The following is a 20,038-nucleotide window of genomic DNA, read 5'->3' as shown; positions in this document are numbered from 1 at the left end:
ACTAGATACCATATTATGTACATAAATTATACTAAAGTTAATGTAATAATAAACAATATATTTTCATTCCATAGTGTAAGTTCACTGATTTTTAGTCAGTCCTCTGATATTTTCATGAAGAGTTAAAAAAAAAAAAACTTTTATTCATAGGCTGAATTTACTGTCCCTCTCCTCTTTAGCTTTATGTTAGTATCCACAAAATTGCATTATAACTTATTCAGAGGCTGACTAAATCAAGAATCATATAAGTGCTTCCTTTCATTAACTGTGTCAACCAAAAATTTTAACCTTGCTGTAACATCTGCTATTAGGCCATCAACCAGTCAGCAATCTTGTCTTCTATCAATGCCTTTATTTTCCAATTATATCATGTCAGAAGATTTAATTCTTTGACTTAGTCTGTTACATTAAAAAAAATTATTATAGATATTTCAAACACAGCAAAGTACAGACTATACAATCCAAAATATTAATCTGTAACAAGAAACTATAGTATACGAAATAACATATGTAGGATAATGGAAAGAAACAAGTCTTAGTTAAAATGCTTTAGGTTTTCAGAATAGCAAGTACCCTCCTCTATGGAAAATTATGCTGCTACTGGGTAGGACTATAATCAACGGGTGATTTCCAGAACTTTCAATTTTAAGAAAAATGTTAGGATTTATACATTATCATATTATACAAAGGTTTATGAATGGTTGATTATGTGACATTAAGTATGTTTACTCTTGCACGACATCTTTATTAACATCCAACTGTAACAAATTATTTATAAGACATTAATATACATTTTAGATATATTATAGCAACATTAAAAACCAATCACATAAGCAAATGTAAAATTTGGTGTTATTGACAAAATGCAGTAATTCTTGATGATAGTTCTAATGAATGATATGACTTTTGACCTTAAATTATGCAAATAATCAAGACTATTACCAGGTTACTGCTGGATATGAGACCTATGACATAACACTACAAAATTTTATATTTTTACACAAATAAATATTCTTTTAAGAATCTCATTACAAAGAAACTATGCAATTCTAATACTGTTTGTCACTGTTCCAAATATTTTGGAAATCTTTTAAATTGCATATAACCTTCAGAAGTTTTTGTGGATGATTTTTAATCTGGCAAAAGTACTTTTAACTTATGGGTACAAACAAAAGAGTAAAACAGTAATTGTGGGTCCCAAAATCTAAATAAAAAGAAATTACTTTTTCCTTAGGCTCTGTAGTCTGCTTCTGAAGAAAGTTTCTAACAGAGAACAAGGGGCAAGGCATTTCTGCCTAGAAGCATTTATTTCTAGTTTATAAAGCAGTATCACACACACACAAAAACCCTACAAACCAATGTTTCTTAGAAATATGGGTACAAAAAACCTCAAGCAAAATGCTAGCAAACTGGGACTTTCCCTGGCAGTTCAGTGCTTAGGACCTGCGCCTTCAATGCCTGGGTTGAGGTTCAATACCTGGTAGGGGATCTAAGATCCCACAAGCTGCCTGACACAGACAGAAAAGGAAAAAAAACTAGTGAATCGAATCCAATTACATACAAAATTAAAAGACGCTTGCTCCTTGGAAGGAAAGTTATGACCAACCTAGACAGCATATTCAAAAGCAGAGACATTACTTTGTCAACAAAGATCCGTCTAGTCAAGGCTGTGGTTTTTCTGGTGGTCATGTATGGATGTGAGAGTTGGACTATAAAGAAAGCTGAGCACCAAAGAATTGATGTTTTTGAACTGTGGTGTTGGAGAAGACTCTTGAGAGTCCCTTGGACTGCAAGGAGATCCAACCAGTCCATCCTAAAGGAGATCAGTCCTGGGTGTTTCATTGGAAGGACTGATGTTGAAGCTGAAACTCCAATACTTTGTCCACCTGATGTGGAGAGCTGACTCCTTGGAAAAGACGCTGATGCTGGGAAAGATTGAGGGCAGGAGGAGAAGGGGACAACAGAGGCTGAGATGGTTGGATGGCAACACCGACTCAATGGACATGGGTTTGGGTAGACTCCGGGAGTTGGTGATGGACAGGGAGGCCTGGCGTGCTGCGGTTCATAGGGTCGCAGAGTTGGACACAACTGAGCAACTGAACTGAACTGAACTTACAAAAAGAATCACACATGATGACCAACTAACTAAGCTTTATCCCAGGAAAGCAAGATTGATTCATTAAAAAGAAAAAAAAATACATCATTTAATAGAATAAAAAATAAAAATAACAAAATCATTTCAAAAGATACAAAAGAAGCATTTGACAAAATCCAGCATCTGTTCATGATAAAAATACTCAAGGCAATAGGAGTAGAAGGGAATGTCCTCAACATGATGAAGGAAATTTATGAAAAACCCACAGCTATGATCACACTCAATGGGCAAAGACTGAAAGTTGCCCTAAGGTCTGGAGAAGACAAGGCTATCCACTCTTGTCACAAAAAATGTATAGCCTCTCTTGCTCTTGCTCAAGTCAATTTTGTCACAGATCTGGAAATCAATATTTAGTAAGCCATCTAAAGTATAGGGAAAGTGATATAATAATGGTATTATCCATTAAATGGAAATAATGAAAGTGAAAGTTAGTAAAAAATGGAGAAATAGTTCCATTATATAAGAGCGCAAAAGATTATTACACAGCAATTAGAAATTATAAAAATATAAGCTAGAAAGATGGATATGCTCTAATGTTAAGTGAACACAGAGGTACACAAATAATTATCTACTATGTTAATTATAACCATGTGAACTATGTATATGACAAAAATTCCTAAAGGGAAAACACAGAAGAGATACTAATTTATGTGAGGGTAGCAAGTTTCCAAAGTTGTAAAATTTAAATGCTTCCAAGTAAGCTTCGTTATCTCCCAGGACTTTTGGTATATATTTGACATACAGGCAATAAAAAAGTTAAAAGGAAATACAATTTTTTTCTTTTCTTTTAGGCCATGTCCCATGGCCTGTGTGACTGTAGTCCCCCAGCCAGGGATGGAACCTGTGCTACCAGCACTGCAACTATAATGTTAACCTCTGGACTGCCAGGGAAGTCCCAGCAAATACAATTTTAGACTAAAAAAACCTGAAGATTAATTGTAAATTTACTTTTTGAAAGTACATAAACTCAACAAAAAATTGATTCCAATTCTCAGGTATAAGTCTAATTTACTTCATGAAAAACAGGCTATGTCTTAGTTTCCTTTCAGAGTAAATTCGTCATAAAAACAGCTTCTGTTGACAAGAGTAACATACATGTAGGAAATTATTTTAAAGTTTTTGAACATATTACTTTTTATCTTTTTTAACTGAAGTTCTGTTGATTTACTATGTTGTGTTAGTTTCTGGTATACAGCAAAAGTGAATATATATATATTCACTTTCATATTCTTTCCCATTACAGGTTACTACAAGATAATGAATACAGATCCCTGCACTGTACAGTGGGAGCCTGGTGCTTAGCTATTTTATATATAGTAGTTTGTAGCTGCTAATCCCAAACTCCTAATTTATACCTCCCCCTACATAATCACTTCTAAAATGAAGAAGCAGGTACCTGGAGAAATATTTTATTAACTTTAGTTACTTTGAATGAATCATGTAATCTCTTTTTCTTGGATCTCCGAATTAGCAAAAGGAAAAAAGCTTATATTACAGTGCCATTTCTTTAATTCATGGGAATGCTGCAAGGTCTTTTCAGAACATCTAAAAGAGTCACATCCTAGAGAATGATCTTTCCTATCTCTTTCACTGAATACAAAATAAGAATTAGGAAAAGAATCCTTTCAAGGTAGGTCAACTTTAATAAGCTTACCTGGGGATAATTTATGGTTGTCTTTCTAAAAATAAACACTAAACTGTAAATGTGTAGTTCATTATGTAGCAACAGCAGTTTGTTTCTGTTACCTTAAGGACCAAGCAACACAGTTAATTCCTATCATTAATATGTCTGTCTTTTTGTGGGAATTCTGAACTATTAAGATGAAGCACTGGCCAAAAAAGATTTGATCGGATAGTTTTAATATAGAACATTTTATTTTATGTAGTCCAATGGCTTGTGAAAGTTAACTTAAAAAATTTCAAGGCTATGAAATACATGCTCTGCAAAACAAGAATGGCAAATCTCAAGATTTATGAATTCCTGGACAGTACTTCTAAATCTCAGATGAGTTCCATTATTAACTAGATTATAAAAGAATCATATCATGGGTGGAGAGATACGTAATACTGCTGCTGCTGCTGCTAAGTCGCTTCAGTCATGTCCGACTCTGTGCGACCCCAGAGACGGCAGCCCACCAGGCTCCCCCATCCCTGGGATTCTCCAGGCAAGAACACTGGAGTGGGCTTCCATTTCCTTCTCCAATGCATGAAAGTGAAAAGTGAAAGTGAAGTCGCTCAGTCGTGTCTGACTCTTTGCGACCCCATGGACTGCAGCCCACCAGGCTCCTCCGTCCAAGGGATTTTCCAGGCAAGAGTACTGGAGTGGGGTGCCATTGCCTTCTCCTACATAATACTAGTAGTTATTAAATTCTACTCACCTGAGTTTGAACCAGTAGGGACTGACTGGGAGATGGGAGAGGCTAATCTAACTTATCTGATCCTGTTGCACCTGAGTGTACTTTAAGGCAAGTCAGGGATTTTTTTAACAGGGAATTTTGACAAAAAGAAATTTTTAATGTCTTAACTTAAGAATCTCAACTCCAAATGAGATATAATTCCATTGTACGAATTGCTTACCTATAAGCTATTTCATATGTACTTTCTATCAATCTGCATTTTTATTTTTTATGGTTTGTTTATTCTTGGTCACTAAAAAAAAAGTTCTTAAACATATATGGTTCTTTATTTTCTAAGTGAAACTGTAAGAGAAATTTGTTTACTTGCAAAAAGCTTGAGGTCTGAGGATTCCACTTCTCTTCTGGTCTTCCATGCCATGTATTTAAGATGCTTAAACAAACCTGAGAAAGAAGGGGGGAAAGTTATAAACAGAGTTGAAAGGAGTGCTTTTTAAAAGTAAACACCCAGAACTAGGAATAAAATTGAAATGTTATTATGTCCAAGTATCTGAGTCCCCCAACAAAACCCTAAGGTTAGGTCTGTTAAAACAAATTTTTATCTTCAGATGTGATCTAAATTTATGTGGCATTACAATTTCTTCATTAGTGAAAAATGAATTAGCAGCTATTATAGATTAATACAAGCAACATATGTTTTTAATGAAGACTCTTTTCCAAACGTCATCATCAACAACAAAATTCTTGGTGAGGAAAAGTGGTATTATTTTATATTTAAGAAAATCTCTAAAATTTTTGAAATGGGATATAGCTTAATAAAAAAGATATTGACTTAAATCTGCCTCTACATTCCATTTGTTGTAATATATTGTTTTGGTTGAAATGCATGACTAAAATCTGGTCTCACACAAGCATGAAGTAGGAAAAGGGAGGACCCTGCAGATGCCTTGACATGATCTTGAGGATCCCCAGAGTGCCTCAGAACAAACTTGAAGACACTAGTCACTTGTTCACTCATAGAGCAAGAATGAACTCAAAGCATCCGCCAAACACAGGCCAACATTTACTCGAGGAGAAAGAGAACCTGGGACACATTATATGTACTTGTAAACTAACAATTTTATGTAATGGGCAACAAATTTGCCCATTTAAAGCAGTCTTTAAAAAAGCAGCTTTTATTGGTATTTCCTTGGTATTCTCTCAATGCTCTGTGAGAATAACAATGCAAAATACATTAATTCATTTAGTAAATTCACTAATAATTTTAAAGGATGTGCATATGAACAGCTTTGTGAATTATCATTTAAAGCACCATCAGACATATCACGCCACCTGGAATCTTAAGTCCTTAACCTGTTACCTATACTAGTAATTCTTAAGGAAGTACTAATAATTTCTTAACTAATTCTTACATTTAAACTTTATTAAGTTCCAATCTCTCCCTTGAATAAAGTCAACATTGCTATTTCATCTACTTTGCTCAGTTATAATAGACTTGTTCTTTGCTTTCTCAAAGTAAAGTCGACCTCTGGTTAAGTATACTATAATAAAACCAGAAAATGAATCCCAACTTTGTGATTTGAGCATATGGTGAATACAAAATGATAACTTGTAAGCACAGATCTGAGATAAGCTGCACCTTTTAAAAACAGGAAGGCAAAACCAGGGGAAAACTTGGGCCATCTCTAATAAACCGGATCAACTTCACACATCTGCTGTTCTCACAGCAGCAAAGACGTTGTCTGCTTGTGAAGTTGAGAAGTTTCTTCTGACCTTTGAGTAATTTTGAAACATTGAATACACTCAGTATAGAATTTACTACCGAAATTTCATCAAATCAAAGTTCCTTTGACAAGTGATTGTTCTTTTAAATCTCATTTTTAAGGTTTATTGTCATATGAAATGATTTTTATTATACCTCATTTATATTTTTATTATGCATTTTTGGGGGGCAGGGATAGGAATCAATTTTTCTATTTATAAGAAAACATAAAAAATTTTAACACAAATCAGACTTAATGGTATGTATCAGAAGACATGGATAGTATCTTTAGGCACTAGTGAAAAGGTACCTGGAACCAACGATACAGCAAGTAAAGAAAGGTGAGTGGCAAAGACAGATGCCTGGCACTACTGTTTTCTGAGTGGAGACAGCACTCAACTGACCAAGGCTGTGCTGAGTAAGTCAGTCCCTCACAGTAACTCCTGAAAACTGTGAGTGGTTTGTAAGTAACACCATTGTGTTTCTGCCGTCAGGTTCTTCCTCTCTCAATCCTGAGGCTGATTTTTGATTACAGGGAACAGAAACATGAAGAAACTCATGTATTTTGAAAAGAAGGTAAGTAAAACAAAATTTCAGTTCAAATTACAAAGAACCTTTGGGTTACAATACTTTGGCATTAAAAACAAAGGACTTCAATTACATTACCTTGCCATCATTATAAAGGTTTGGATTGAATCGCACACTATGACCACCAGTCGTCTCTAGATTCACAAGAGGGGGTGAACTGGGATAATCTTGAGGAAAATATACATCAAACTCAAAGCAGCCATTTGCATAAGGAGTGTCCGCAGGACCAGTTATCAGGACCTAGTATGCACATACGAATACAAAAGCCTATGTTACTATTTTTCAACACTGTTGTTGAAAAAAACAACGCAAAATAATAATGTTCTTACATCCTATATACACCTCAATCAAAATGTGCTAAAAATAAAGTAAAAGTTAAAAACATACACAGGAATAGGAAACGGTTTTAAATTATGATTAAAGTGATTTTGTTTTGGTGAAAACAGGCTTTTAAAAGAGAAATGCCCAACTGCCAACAGGAAAGCTTACCCAACAGCAAATACCTTTTAAAATATTAAGTTACGTTTTTTTCTAAGCGCTTTCCTTCATGATCTCTACAGTACTGTCAACAATTTGAGACTCTAATACATCATTACTATCTCAAAGGTATAAGAGTACCTTTCTGTTTCAAATTGTCAAGTTAATGTTTTAAGAAATAACTTACTTTTAAATATTATCTTCTGGGATAATGAGACAAATAGGTAACACAAATAAAATTCTCATGTAACAACTAATGACCAAAAGGTTCTGAGAGAAGAGCAGGTGTGTCCCTTAGGGCTGTGTGCATGTGTGTATGCACACTGCGTGCTCAGTCGTGTCTGACTCTTTGAACCCCATGGACTGTAGCCTGCCAGGTTCCTCCGTCCATGGAAATTTTCCAGGGAAGAATATGGAGTGGGCTGCCATTTCCTTCTCCAGGGGATCTGCCCGATCCAGGGACTGAATCCACATCTCCTGCATTGGCAGGCAGATTCTTTACACTGTGCCACTTGGGAAGCCTTTCCTTAGGGTTATTGGTAGTCCAAAAACCCCAACAGTGACTATCAGGATTATTCAATGAATTATATTTGAATCAATAGATATTCAGTATACAAGACGCAAGCAGCAAAGCCTCGGGTCCTGAACTGCTATGCATGGAGGCAAGTGGTACTACAGTCTCATCAGTTTAAACTCAGATTTATGTTTTGTGGGTTCAACTTGGGATTCTTTATGTTAGGTGCCGTATAATAACAAAGTCACAAGTCTGAATTTATGTGGGCCACTTAGAGATAAAATACTTCCCTAGGCAATCATCTAATAATTGGCTCTACTGTTTGTAACAAGGGAATGTGTGGTCAATAAGCAAGGTCTGTGAAATTTCTACTGAAAAATTATCCAAAAGAGCAAAACAGAAAACAAGCAAACAAAAAACTTTCCTCAAATCAATGGATCAATAGTTTCAGCTGTGTATCTAAGGAAGACTGACTATTTAATCCATTAGTTAAATGATGTAAAGAAAGGTTCCTCCCACCCCAGGGATCAAAGCTTTGAAAGTTACTTGCTGCAGCATCTCTTGGAATCTGAGGCCAGATCACCACAGTATTAAAACATAAAGCTGCACGTTTTATTTATTATTGTACTACCCCTGCTTACATCACAGATGACATGAATCTGTAAATACATTACATTACATTACCTAGGGAAAAAACAACCTGAAGACTGATAGTATAAAACCTGAGAGAAATATTTTGGATTATAAGAAATCCTGTGACTTTTTTTCTACTGATCAGCATTAAATCCTTTGATAATATGCTCTAAAACTATGGCAGGCTATATACAGCCTTTGTTTGGGGTAGGTATTTCTAGATCTTTTGTTTTTGAATGGTACTTGCTACTCTCATTCACGTACTCTGAACATTAGAAAAAGACTTCCTTCATTGATATCCAAAACAGTCAACAGAATTTTTATTCAATGTATTAAAACTTCATGCTATTTCTAGTGGTATTTTATATGAATATCTGAGTAACTGGATTAGTCAGAGAAGTAAGAAAATGGTTGTTTTTCCACCTTCATGATGTCAAGCCGCTCCTCGTCACAGCGCACAAACACACTGGAGGACGAGGACAGAGGCAGTGAGGTGGACAGCGTCACGGCTTCCTGTGCAAGGCGGCGGGCTCTGGCAGCACTGTTGGCATCGTTTGCATTTTTCACCTGAGACATGTAGTGGTAGTTTACTTTAAAGCCCAACTTCCCATCTTCATCTTCAGAAACCATCTCAAATGTATCTAAAACAAGAAAAAGGAAAAAAAAAAAAAAAACACTGAAAAAAAAAGAGAACCAGAATGGAGGATAGCTGTTATAATAACAAAAATCACAAATAAAGAAATCACTAACCCTTCTTCACCCAAAATGGAGAGACTGCAATGTGAAAGAAGGGCAAACTTATCAGTGTTTATGTAATACCTACATATATGTGTTAATGCTGCTAGATGGATAGAATATATCATGGAGACAAAGGCAGAAATGATTTTTAATTTGCAGTTTGGACATGTAGGTAGATTATATTAAGTATTTAAATGATATGTAGTAGATAAATTTATTCTTAAAATGAATGATATATTTTTTTGCCAAAATAATTCAAAATATGAAATACTGAAAAGTATTTCATTATATTTCATTTTTAAAGGGAATAAAACTATATATTTGCACTGCTTTGGAATCAGAAAACAGAAGTGACAAGCTGCAGTTTACTTCTGTATTACTTTTGAAATTAAATTAACAAGATAAAAGAGGATTATTAGGAAAATCTCCTAAATACTCTGACAGAATACAAATAATGGGCTAATTCTTCACAATATATTTAGGAAGAGTTGGAAGGATTAAAGTTATTCTTTACTTATAAGCTAAATCCATATAGAACAGAAAGAAAAAATTATCTCTAATTCAGATTAACCCTAATTCACCAAAGGACTAAAACAAAGATGCTTAAATAACTTATAACACTAAATTAAAACTACCTACAAATGCTAGGGCAAATACAAAGAAACAATGGCAACTTTTGATCTTGTCTACATACAATTTTAAATATCTAGAAAAACATTAAAACTACATTTTAATTACCATTAATGCAATAAATTTTACCAAGAAGTGCAAGGTCCTAGGCTTGGTTCTTTGGGGTAAATAATAAATAGGAAAATATATCTGCCTTCAAGAAGCTTATAGCCTACAAAAAAGGAGAACCTATACAGTGTTCTACAAATATACCATGTCTCAGCAAGACTTCTGAATAGTTTCAATTAGCAAATATGTAAACCAGAGCTATTCATCTGCCCAACTCAACTGCTTTTCACATAATACAGGGAAAAATTTCCTTTGAGTTTTATAAACAGCAATTCACCAGATACACATATGGCCTATTGCTACGCCTGAAGGAAATTTTTACGTCATATATTTACATTTAGACTTAAAGTCATGTCCAACTGGTAGAGTTTATGATTTTAAAAGATATGAGGGAAGCCTCCTAGTGACTAACATTAATCAACGCTTATGCCCTGTGACTCTGACAGTATGACATAAATCTACATTTTTGGGGGAAATTCCTACTTTACTGTTCTTTTTAATATCGTCAATGTCCTTTGGGTTGGTTCTCAAGAAAGATAAAGAGGGACATATAATAACAGTTAAAAGTGGTTATTAAAACTTGAAGTCTAGTGTTTGTTTATAGACCAGCATGTTATGAAGGGTACTTAAGTGATCTTTTCATCTGTCCTTACTTGCCAAGAGTTTTGTAATGGGAAAGGCTACAAGAGAACTATGCATAACTACCTTTTCTAAAAGTAAATCCCATGGAACTCTAAAAAGGGGTTTAAAAGTTACAGACTTAGCTCCAAGTCCCAAGTTTTGGCTTCCTTCAGGCAAGGATATAGAGACACAGAGAGGTAAAGAACAAAAACCACTTTCTGCCTGTTTGCTAGACATTTGGCTTTGTTTTTTTCCCCCCTAGGTTTCTACTGAATCATGATTCCTAAACATAACTGTAAGTACAGCTATAAATTCAGAGACAGAAAGATGATAAAAATTTTTGCATGTGTTCTTGTCTGGAAAATCCTATGGACAGAGGAACCTGGAGGGCTACAGTCCATGGGGTCACGAAAAAGTTGGACATGACTTAGTGACTAAACAATAACAACAATATATGTGCATACATACATATATAGAGTATATGAATAATTCATGGTAAAAGCAAGTTTGAAATTCTAATTTTACTAGAACATATTTCAATAGCACCATTATAAACTATGAATCGAGATCAGAAAAATGAAGAGTATGATTTCAACTTACCAAACTGTAATTTCTTCATGACAGCCACATATTTTTCTTCAAGTGATTTCAATACTGATAAAGGTTTGGGTTTCATAGCCACCTTCTTTGAATATTCACCTAGTTTTTTTTCTGTTGTTTAATATTTCAAGATAAATTAAATAAGTATATATTTTGAAGAGTAGAACAAAAAAACACTGTATACTTCTAGAGATCAAATTTTGAATGCCAAAAAAATTACCAAATTCTTCATAATTACCTTCCTATTATCTCATTTTAAAATTAAAAGCTTTCTATTTCATACGAAATACGGCTAAAAATCTTAACAACTTTAAAGCTTAAATTCTTAAAATGCTAAAAAGATTTTATCCATTCATGCAAAAGTCACAGAAATGAAGCAATAGATGATGCAGAATCATTTATATATTCCATTATTAATATGTGAAAATGCCAATTTTAATTTAATGTACTATTTGGTATCTAATACAACTGCATTTTTCAATTTCATAACTTTCAATGGGAAGAAAAGAGAAATTATATTGCATGTGGTCAGCCTACTAACAGTCTTAGATACCATATGCAGCAGAGATTAATATTTTAAAATTAGAGACTATTCATAATTAGCTTGAAAACCTGACACAGCAGAATCTTTAGGTAAATAACTTTATGGAAAACCATTAACAGAGGGAAGAGAATGCAGTTTTCAGTAAGTAAATAAAACATCTTTGTATCAAAAGAAATGTAGCAGAAAGGGACTAGTTCTGTACCTTGATTTGCTTGCCGCAAACTGGTAGTGGCTGCATAAACTATCTCAGCAGTCTTCTGAATGTCTGGCACCAAAAGAGTAAGGCCTTCCGGCTCTTGATCAGATGCATCTGGTTTTACTCCTGTTTTAACATTTTCCCTTTTAGATCTGAAAAAGTTTTTTTAATATGGAAAGAAAGGCAAGGAAAATTAAGATTTTAGTCTTGAAAAATAAATACTTCCATAAGTAACAGTGGTTAAAACTCGACAAGATATTGTGCATTTCATTCGACATACACATGGTATATACCAGGAGTGGTTCACATTAGATTCATTTTGAAGTCAGAGGATGATGCCTAGCACTATAACTGAAGTTTCGGGTAGGCTGTCTCTTCGTAGGCAAAAACAGACACAAGTTAAACACTGTAGAAACATCATACTATAAAAGACCCTGTTACCGGTTATGTCCTTCAATTAATATCTTTACAAACACATTTACTGAAACTATATACCTAGAAGTAGAGACATCACTTCTGTATCTAAAAGTAACAGATCCCCTGTTTTCTAAGACCTGGAAACCAAAGATCCATAGGTAGTTTTTCATTTTAATACTATCTGTATTTCACTTAAGAGTATATTAATTTCCATAATGGGGGGAGAAATATTCCAGAATAAACTGTAGGTTCACTACTGGGTAATTCAATTCATATGTGCTCCTATACACTGAATCTTTCTTTAAACACTAAGTTTTAGAGCATAATCATTTAAAAGATATCCTTCTGTTGCTCCCTAATCAGGGTCTAATATATACTCAAATTTTCTAGAAGAATGCTGTAGTATTTTATTAACAAGGTTCACTAAAAAACAGCAACTAAATCAATTTCCTTTTTCTTTCAACTCTCAGAATATTTTATTCAACTCATCATTACACCACTACTTAGATACTAAAAATCTACATCTTTGTTAATTACTTAAATAAATTAAAACTATAATCACATATAAATAAATGTATTTAAAATATTTATGCTAAGGTATGATCTAGACTATGTATCACTTATTTTTATAGGTTGTACACCTACTAACAAAAGGATGTGGCTATTGTATTAAAATAACATTTAACAAAGTGGGCATGGAGCCTTAAAGAACTTCAAAAAAGATTAACAGAAGGTAGAAGAGTCCTTAACGAAATAATATTAAGCAATCTATGTCCAAATGAACTGTTCTTTATCACAAAGACAAAAATCTGTTCAGAAGCAATTCTGTGCTTAACTTTAGGTAGATAGTAAGATATAAATTAAGAGGAGCCACTGAGGTGGATAACAAAGGTAAATGGGTTTAGTGTCATGTATGAGTTCGGAACTGATCTCCACACTGTGTGAAAAAACTAGTATCCACAGCTACTTTATCCACAAGGTATATACTATTTCACCTGGCAAGATGATCTGGCTTAAGAACCATAATGCGTCACTGGTTTATTGCCTTTTCTCCTGTGTTCTCTTCCTGTTCTCTTCCCTCCCTGATGTATAGGAGTCACAGAGAACACATGGTCAACTAACTCTCCTTTGCTACTCAGAAACTGCTTGGTAGAGTTGGATATATTATGTATCGTTTTCGTCATCAACTTCTGTGTGTAAATGTGTATATGATCATGTATGTTAGCATATATATATATATATATTATAAGGAGAATACAGTGAATGAATGTTTTAAGAGTGAAATAGACATTTTACTGCTAGAGTTAAATAAGATACTGCATCTTACAGCTATGAAGTAAAGCTGCAACTACAGATTAATAATGAGTCCAAAAATTTTTTAAATAAAATGATTCTGGTAGATAAGCTCAAATAGTTTCTCAACTTCTGCATTTATCAATAGCTGTTCACAATCTGTGTGAAACACTGAGCGTCAAGAAAAGCACATAAGCTGATTGGCAGGACCCCCTCTGAATTTACACAGACTTTCTTTCTCTTCAACTGTAAATGATGCTTTTCCTGGGGCCTAAAAAATTCTTAAGTAGAAGGGCCACTGAACAATATGAAAACAATAGTCAGTAGTTCGAGAAAACATAAGAGTTGTGGTTATTGATATAATAAAATAAAGATGGTTTCCTAAATCTATCATCAGTCAGTCCATCCATTAGACTCTCAATAAAGATTTCACTTAAAGAAATGCATCTTGACAAGCAGAGAAGGAAGATTACAGGAGTGAAGCTCATTTTTCCAGAATTAAGGTACTTTCTCCTTGAAGAAACAAGAACCTCTGGCATGGAGAGTAAACTGCATCAATGCAATTTAGAGCAAGTTACCCTTGGAAAACTGATTCTAAATTTCAAGCCCTATTCATAAATACCAATTACCTAACTCTAGTTTTTAAAAGATTAGTAGGAAAAATCTCTATTTTTAAAATAGTACAAATAGGATGAAAATTTGGACAATATTTTAAAAATATTTTAAAAATAGTGCAAAAGACCACAGAAGTCTTAAAAATAATATTTTTTACACCAAATGCATGAAAGAAATAATCATATACATCATAAAGATAAAGGCTGAATCATAAAGCAGACACAGTTAGACCTTTACTGTAGGTTCTAACGAAATTTTTTTTTTTTATATGGAAAGTCTTTTTGACAAAAATATAGAGGAGAAAAAGAATAAACTTCAAAAGGTGAATATATGAAGAACACAAACTACCTGCCTAACGATCACTACAACTAGTCATCGTCTGACATTAAACTACAGACAGTAGTTTCTTTTCTATAAAAGTTGCAGGTTACTGTCAACCCATATGTAGGCCCAGCTCATGAAAAAAGGCCATACCTTAGCTCACATCCTGAAGTCTGTGTGAAAAGCTATTTGAGTTCAAGGCACCTAGCTGGAAGTAGGTCTCTGAGACTGACAATGGATCCAACATGGTAAAAGCAATCAGCGACGGCCGCTACCATGGTATCCGCTGCTTTGTGCATACGTTGAATCTGGTTGTGATCACTGCCCTGAAGAAATACGAGGAATCAACTGAAGTTTCTACTATTGCAAGAATTATCTGCAAACATTTTCCACTATGCTGTGAATTCCAACTAAACAGCTAAGAAATTAAGCAAATTTTGGCTCTGTGACATATAGTCTACACTAGGATGTGAGCAGAATGGGCAAATCTTTCTTGTGAAAACAAAAAAAATAACCCCCAAAACTCATCATTCAGTTATATTGGACTGCCTCCGCAAATACTACTACCCAAATTAAGCTAGATATATGTAAGGCTACAAAATATCAGAATTATGTTCTCTTATAATGTATGAAATGAAAACAGCTTAATATAGCTATTTTCTTGGTTGAACATCGGGAAAGACCATTTCAATCCCCTGCACTTCTAATTCTGAAGTCACAACTATCACACTGTTGAAATAAACATTTAAAAAGCAGAGTCACATTGAAGAAGTAATCAGGACACCATATGCTGAAATGTCCAGATTCAAAAGTATTAAGAATTAGCATCTCAGAGGAAGATTCAAAAACTACAAGAGAATAAAACTTCTACATTTACCTTAAAACAATGTGTTGTATCATAGTCCACAGTTCTAAAATCCTTTGCCAAAAATTATAGTTTAAAGTAAATAAATAAAAGCAGAAAGTTTTTTTTAAAATATTATGTGGAGAATTATTTGCTTCTTATGTCTACAGACAACATGAAAATAATTTTTGAAATGCACCACTAAACTTGATAAAGACCTTTGTAAGATGACTGCTTTCCATACATTTTTTAAATCTTAGTTTTTAATTCTAGGTTCCCTTTTATTTCTAAATTCTTTCCAAATGGAAGTAATAGTTTTAGGTTTCATTGGAAGTAGAAAATAAAATCTTCCTTAACTAAAGCATAAATAAGCAGTAGGAGAGAAGGGACTATTTAAAACAGGGGTATGAGCAGCCTTTGAAAATAAAACCTTGACTTCTAGATTAGATAAAAATATAACAAATTTTATAGACTAAACATCACAGGACAAATCATGATACTGTGTGCTGCTGTGATAATAATGCACATCACCAGGGCACAATCCAACTGAGCCTAAGAAGGGACACTAAAATGTGTTGGCACTGTTGTCTCCATCACCGAGGAAAAAAGGCTGATGAACCGCTCTAAGTTTAATCACTAAAAGAAACTTAAATATGGTTGCAACAAATGCTTTTTGGCTAAGAAATCAGGTCTTTTTTATTTTGTAGGTAGGTTTGACAGAGGAAAAAGAAGACACAGGAAATGCTTTTCGAACAAAAACAAAAGTAGGAGGACTGGAACTGAAATTTCTCAATCAAAGCATTAGAGAACTAACTTAAAGGAATTAAAATTAGTTTGATGCCTTCTAAGAAGTAAATCAGTTAACTGTGGATAAAAAGGAATTGGGGATTTCTACCAGAGAATTCAGTTCTTTTAAAACTACTGAATGACCTTTGCCCCAGAAGACACTTTGGAAAGCCAAGAGAATCAAAGCTGCTTACTTTCATGCTGTTAAAGAGAAGTTCAATGTCAAGAACACCTCACATTCAACACAGAGTCATTTGTGTCACATTCTTATTAGCAATTAAGATTATTTGACTGACTATTCTTATTCTTGTTCTCACTCATGCTCAAACTGAGTCTTTTGTTTTATGCTACTGTTCGGTTAGTTAGGCCTGAGGAGGAACAAAAGCTTTGACAGAAAACAGCAAAATTCTGGAAAACAATTATTTTCAATAAAAAATAAATTAATAAAAAAAAGATTATTTGACTGACAAAGTCTTTTTTCAAATTTTTGGTGAAACTGTTAAATACTAAATATACAAAATATGATTATTTGCCTGCTGGAGTATAGCAGGAAAAGTCTACATGTCAAGGACAAAATATTTTCCTTTGCTCCTGCTCCAAGGGGGCTATGAAGTGTCATACTTATTCAAAAGTGAAACCAGATAACTATGGCTATACTATGACTTCATTTTGAGATAACAAAGGTTGCAATGGCTATGTTAAGATTTAAAGTATTACATAACTCATATGTAATGTATTAGAAGTCATATGCCACAAATCCCTTTATTAACGGAGGTAACAGAATTGCTTTCAAGTTTTTTCTTTTTTAAGAATCTAAAGAGTAAAGACATATTAACATAGTAACAAAATTTAGGAGGTGGAAAATAGGATGTGTTGGAGGGTAGGAAGAGATTTCTTTCACAACAGAGAAAACGATTTTTTACAATATTTATTTATTTATTTATGGCTGCACTGGGTCTTTATCGTTGTATGCGGGCTTTCTCTAGTTGTGGCGATCGGGGACCACTCGCTCATTGCGGTTGGATTCTCCTGTTGCCCAGGCTCCAGAACGCAGGCTCAGCACTTGTGGGACGCAGGTGTAGCTGCCCCTGGCACGTGGAATCTTCCTAGACTAGGAATTGAACCCATGTCCCCTGCATTAGCAGGTGGATTCTTAACCATTGGACTGCCAAGGAAGTCTGAGAAAATGATTTTATCTCCAACACACCACCCTCATTTATGCAAGCAGATACCAAATCAATTTGAAAAAAAAAAACAGTAGAGTAAAAGTATTAATACATACAGCAGTAACTAAGACATTTTCATAGGAAAGGTTTTAATTAATTCTTTTAAGCAAAAAGCAAAAAAATCAAATGGGTAAAGTTGACTTATTCCTCATTTAAGTGATAAGTACATTAAGATGCTACCAGTTCATGATCTACAGACTAAAAGTCAGTTTACCTTCCTTAGTTAACCCTGGTAATCTAATAATTATCCTTAGGCGTAATCAAATGGCTATGCATCTCTAATAAAATATGCTGCCTTTTAACATCTTACCATAGGGATAACTTAAAAATTCTTTAGAATAAAGAGCAAAATATCAAAAAAAATTCTGCAGAATCTGTATTATTGTATATACTTTTTAAATTACCAAAAGTAAAATTTTCAATTAAAAAATTTTACTTCATTGTCAATATTTTAAAAATTTATGTATCCTAAATTTCCAAAGCCAAATCAGAAACAAGTTCCCATCTTCCATTTCTAATTATTCACTGATGTATGAGTCAAATTGCTCTTTGGAAGTTCAATTTAGAAAATAAATATACTGGATCGCTTCCCTGGTGGCTCAGATGGTAAAAAATCTGCCTGCAATTCAGGAGACCCAGGTTTGATCCCTGCGTGGGAAGATCTCCTGGAGAAGGGAACAGCTACCCACTCCAGTATTCTTGCCTGGAGAATTCCATGGACAGAGGAGCCTGGTGGGCTACAGTCCATGGGGTCACAAAGAGTCAGACACATCTGAGCGACTAATTCTTTTCACTTTTTCACTATATTTGATTGGGACATTAGGAAACTTGAGGTCTAATCATAGCTCTACTACTAAGCATTAGAGAACGTGGAACAAATTACAATATTTATGGGCCTTATTTTCGTCTTTTATAAAAAAGGGGATTTGTACCATATGAACTCTAAACAGTGTCCCTTACAGCTCTAAAAACCACCAGATTTGTTACAAACTAAATCTTAATTACCAAGGGACTTCAAATTCAGTTATTAAGATTGCTTGAGATTTTGCTAGAATATAATGAAAACTGACGATAAACATAATGCTTATCAGACGCTGGGAGGAATTGGGGGCAGGAGGAAAAGTGGACAACAGAGGATGAGATGGCTGGATGGCATTACCGACTCAATGGACGTGAGTTTGAGTGAACTTTGAGAGATGGTGATGGACAGGGAGGCCTGGCATGGTGCGATTCATGGGGTTGCAAAGAGTCAGACACAACTGAGCAACTGAACTGAACTGAACTGAATGCAATCTTATAAGGAATAATCATTTCATATGTTATATTACCGAGGTAGGAGTATTACGTCAATTTATAATTTTTAATTTGTTTCTGTCTGTTAATCACTTAAATAACAGAATAAGCTGTATTTTGATACTTGATCTAAGTGTTTTCCAGAAACCAGTGAAGGCTCAAGTCTAGCTGTTATACAAGCATGAAACCTAAATGATCAATGAACAATTTTGGTAAAAGGTACCAGCAGTGTATGAAAATAGAAGTATCTGGACTACAGGTCAACCAATTTGCTTTCTTCATAAATACAGTTTTTGATAATGAACACTACAGGCACCAGGAAACTGGAGGGGCTAAATCCGAGATTTATTGCCTAATAATAATTATTTTTAAATGTTAAACTTTAAGTGATAGTTTCACTCCCTATCAAATAAAAAGAAGTAATCTCTTGCCTAAGCACACAGAGCAGAAAAACTTTATACATCTACGAACTGTTGAGATTGTATATATCCTACACAAAAGTTATATTGCAATATTACTTCCTTGCATTTTTTATATAAGTATTTGATACTATATTACAACTACCCACAATTTAAAGCAGTTTGGCTTATTGTCTAGAAAGAAGGGAAATTAATAAAAGCACACAGGCTAGAATAGAAATACTACACTAATCACATTATTTCAAACTGGCTGAACAAAAGGAATTCAGGCAATACATCTAAGTCACTAATCTGATAGGTATGAAAATTCATTTTCACCAGATTTTAATCTCTTGTAACTGTCATAAAATTAAAGTGACCTTGATCTTACGTATAATAAACAACTAATCACAGGGCGTATTTGCCACATATCTAACATAGATTATACCTTTAAACATCCTTAATACAATAATGTAATTAGCCTCCAATTAAAATCAATGAATTTATATTGAAAAAAAGGTTAAAAAAAATCCTCTATGTCCTATTTCTGTACATGCTGGTATTCTCACATGCCTCTCCCCACATTGCCTCTCTTTTTGCCCCTAGAGAACTACTTCTTACTGCTTGTAGATCTAAAAATTAAAAGTATTAAACACAAAAATCATCGAATTACAAAACTAAAGAAAAAACAGAAATTAAGACTTTTTGCATAAAATAAATGAAAACCTGGTAAATTTTCTTTGCATTAGGCAGGAAAGAAAAGTGTTAATATTGCTATACTGAGGGCACCTGAAAAATGGAACATTTTGATGATCAAGTTTTCAGAAACTATGCTGGAGAATGAATTCTACTTACCCTTTATGACAAATGTTTAACTTTTTGTTCTTCATAAATGTTTATTACAGCAGTAGACAGGCCAAAGAAT

General features: G+C 34.0%; 1 protein-coding gene across 6 annotated transcripts in view; it reads right to left on the bottom strand.

The window, feature by feature from the left end:
- The window catches only part of BIRC6 (baculoviral IAP repeat containing 6), a 214,000-nt gene that overhangs the window by 10,501 nt on the left and 183,461 nt on the right, over window positions 1–20,038 (bottom strand). For 5 of the 6 annotated variants that reach the window (XM_027554971.1, XM_027554972.1, XM_027554974.1 and 2 more), the window contains 5 exons: window positions 11,927–12,072; window positions 11,181–11,291; window positions 8,907–9,124; window positions 6,938–7,099; window positions 4,876–4,953 (listed from right to left, as the gene is read on the bottom strand). In XM_027554971.1, the coding sequence (XP_027410772.1) occupies window positions 4,876–4,953; window positions 6,938–7,099; window positions 8,907–9,124; window positions 11,181–11,291; window positions 11,927–12,072 (715 nt within the window). Of the gene's footprint in view, window positions 1–4,875; window positions 4,954–6,937; window positions 7,100–8,906; window positions 9,125–11,180; window positions 11,292–11,926; window positions 12,073–14,719; window positions 14,893–20,038 lie in introns of those variants that run through there. The other variant, XR_003513300.1, reaches the window with a different exon arrangement.

This window comes from Bos indicus x Bos taurus, chromosome 11 (assembly GCF_003369695.1).
Source record: "Bos indicus x Bos taurus breed Angus x Brahman F1 hybrid chromosome 11, Bos_hybrid_MaternalHap_v2.0, whole genome shotgun sequence".
NCBI lineage: Eukaryota > Metazoa > Chordata > Mammalia > Artiodactyla > Bovidae > Bos > Bos indicus x Bos taurus.
Note: the sequence above shows the minus strand (reverse complement) of the source record. Positions and strands in the feature narration are given on the sequence as shown.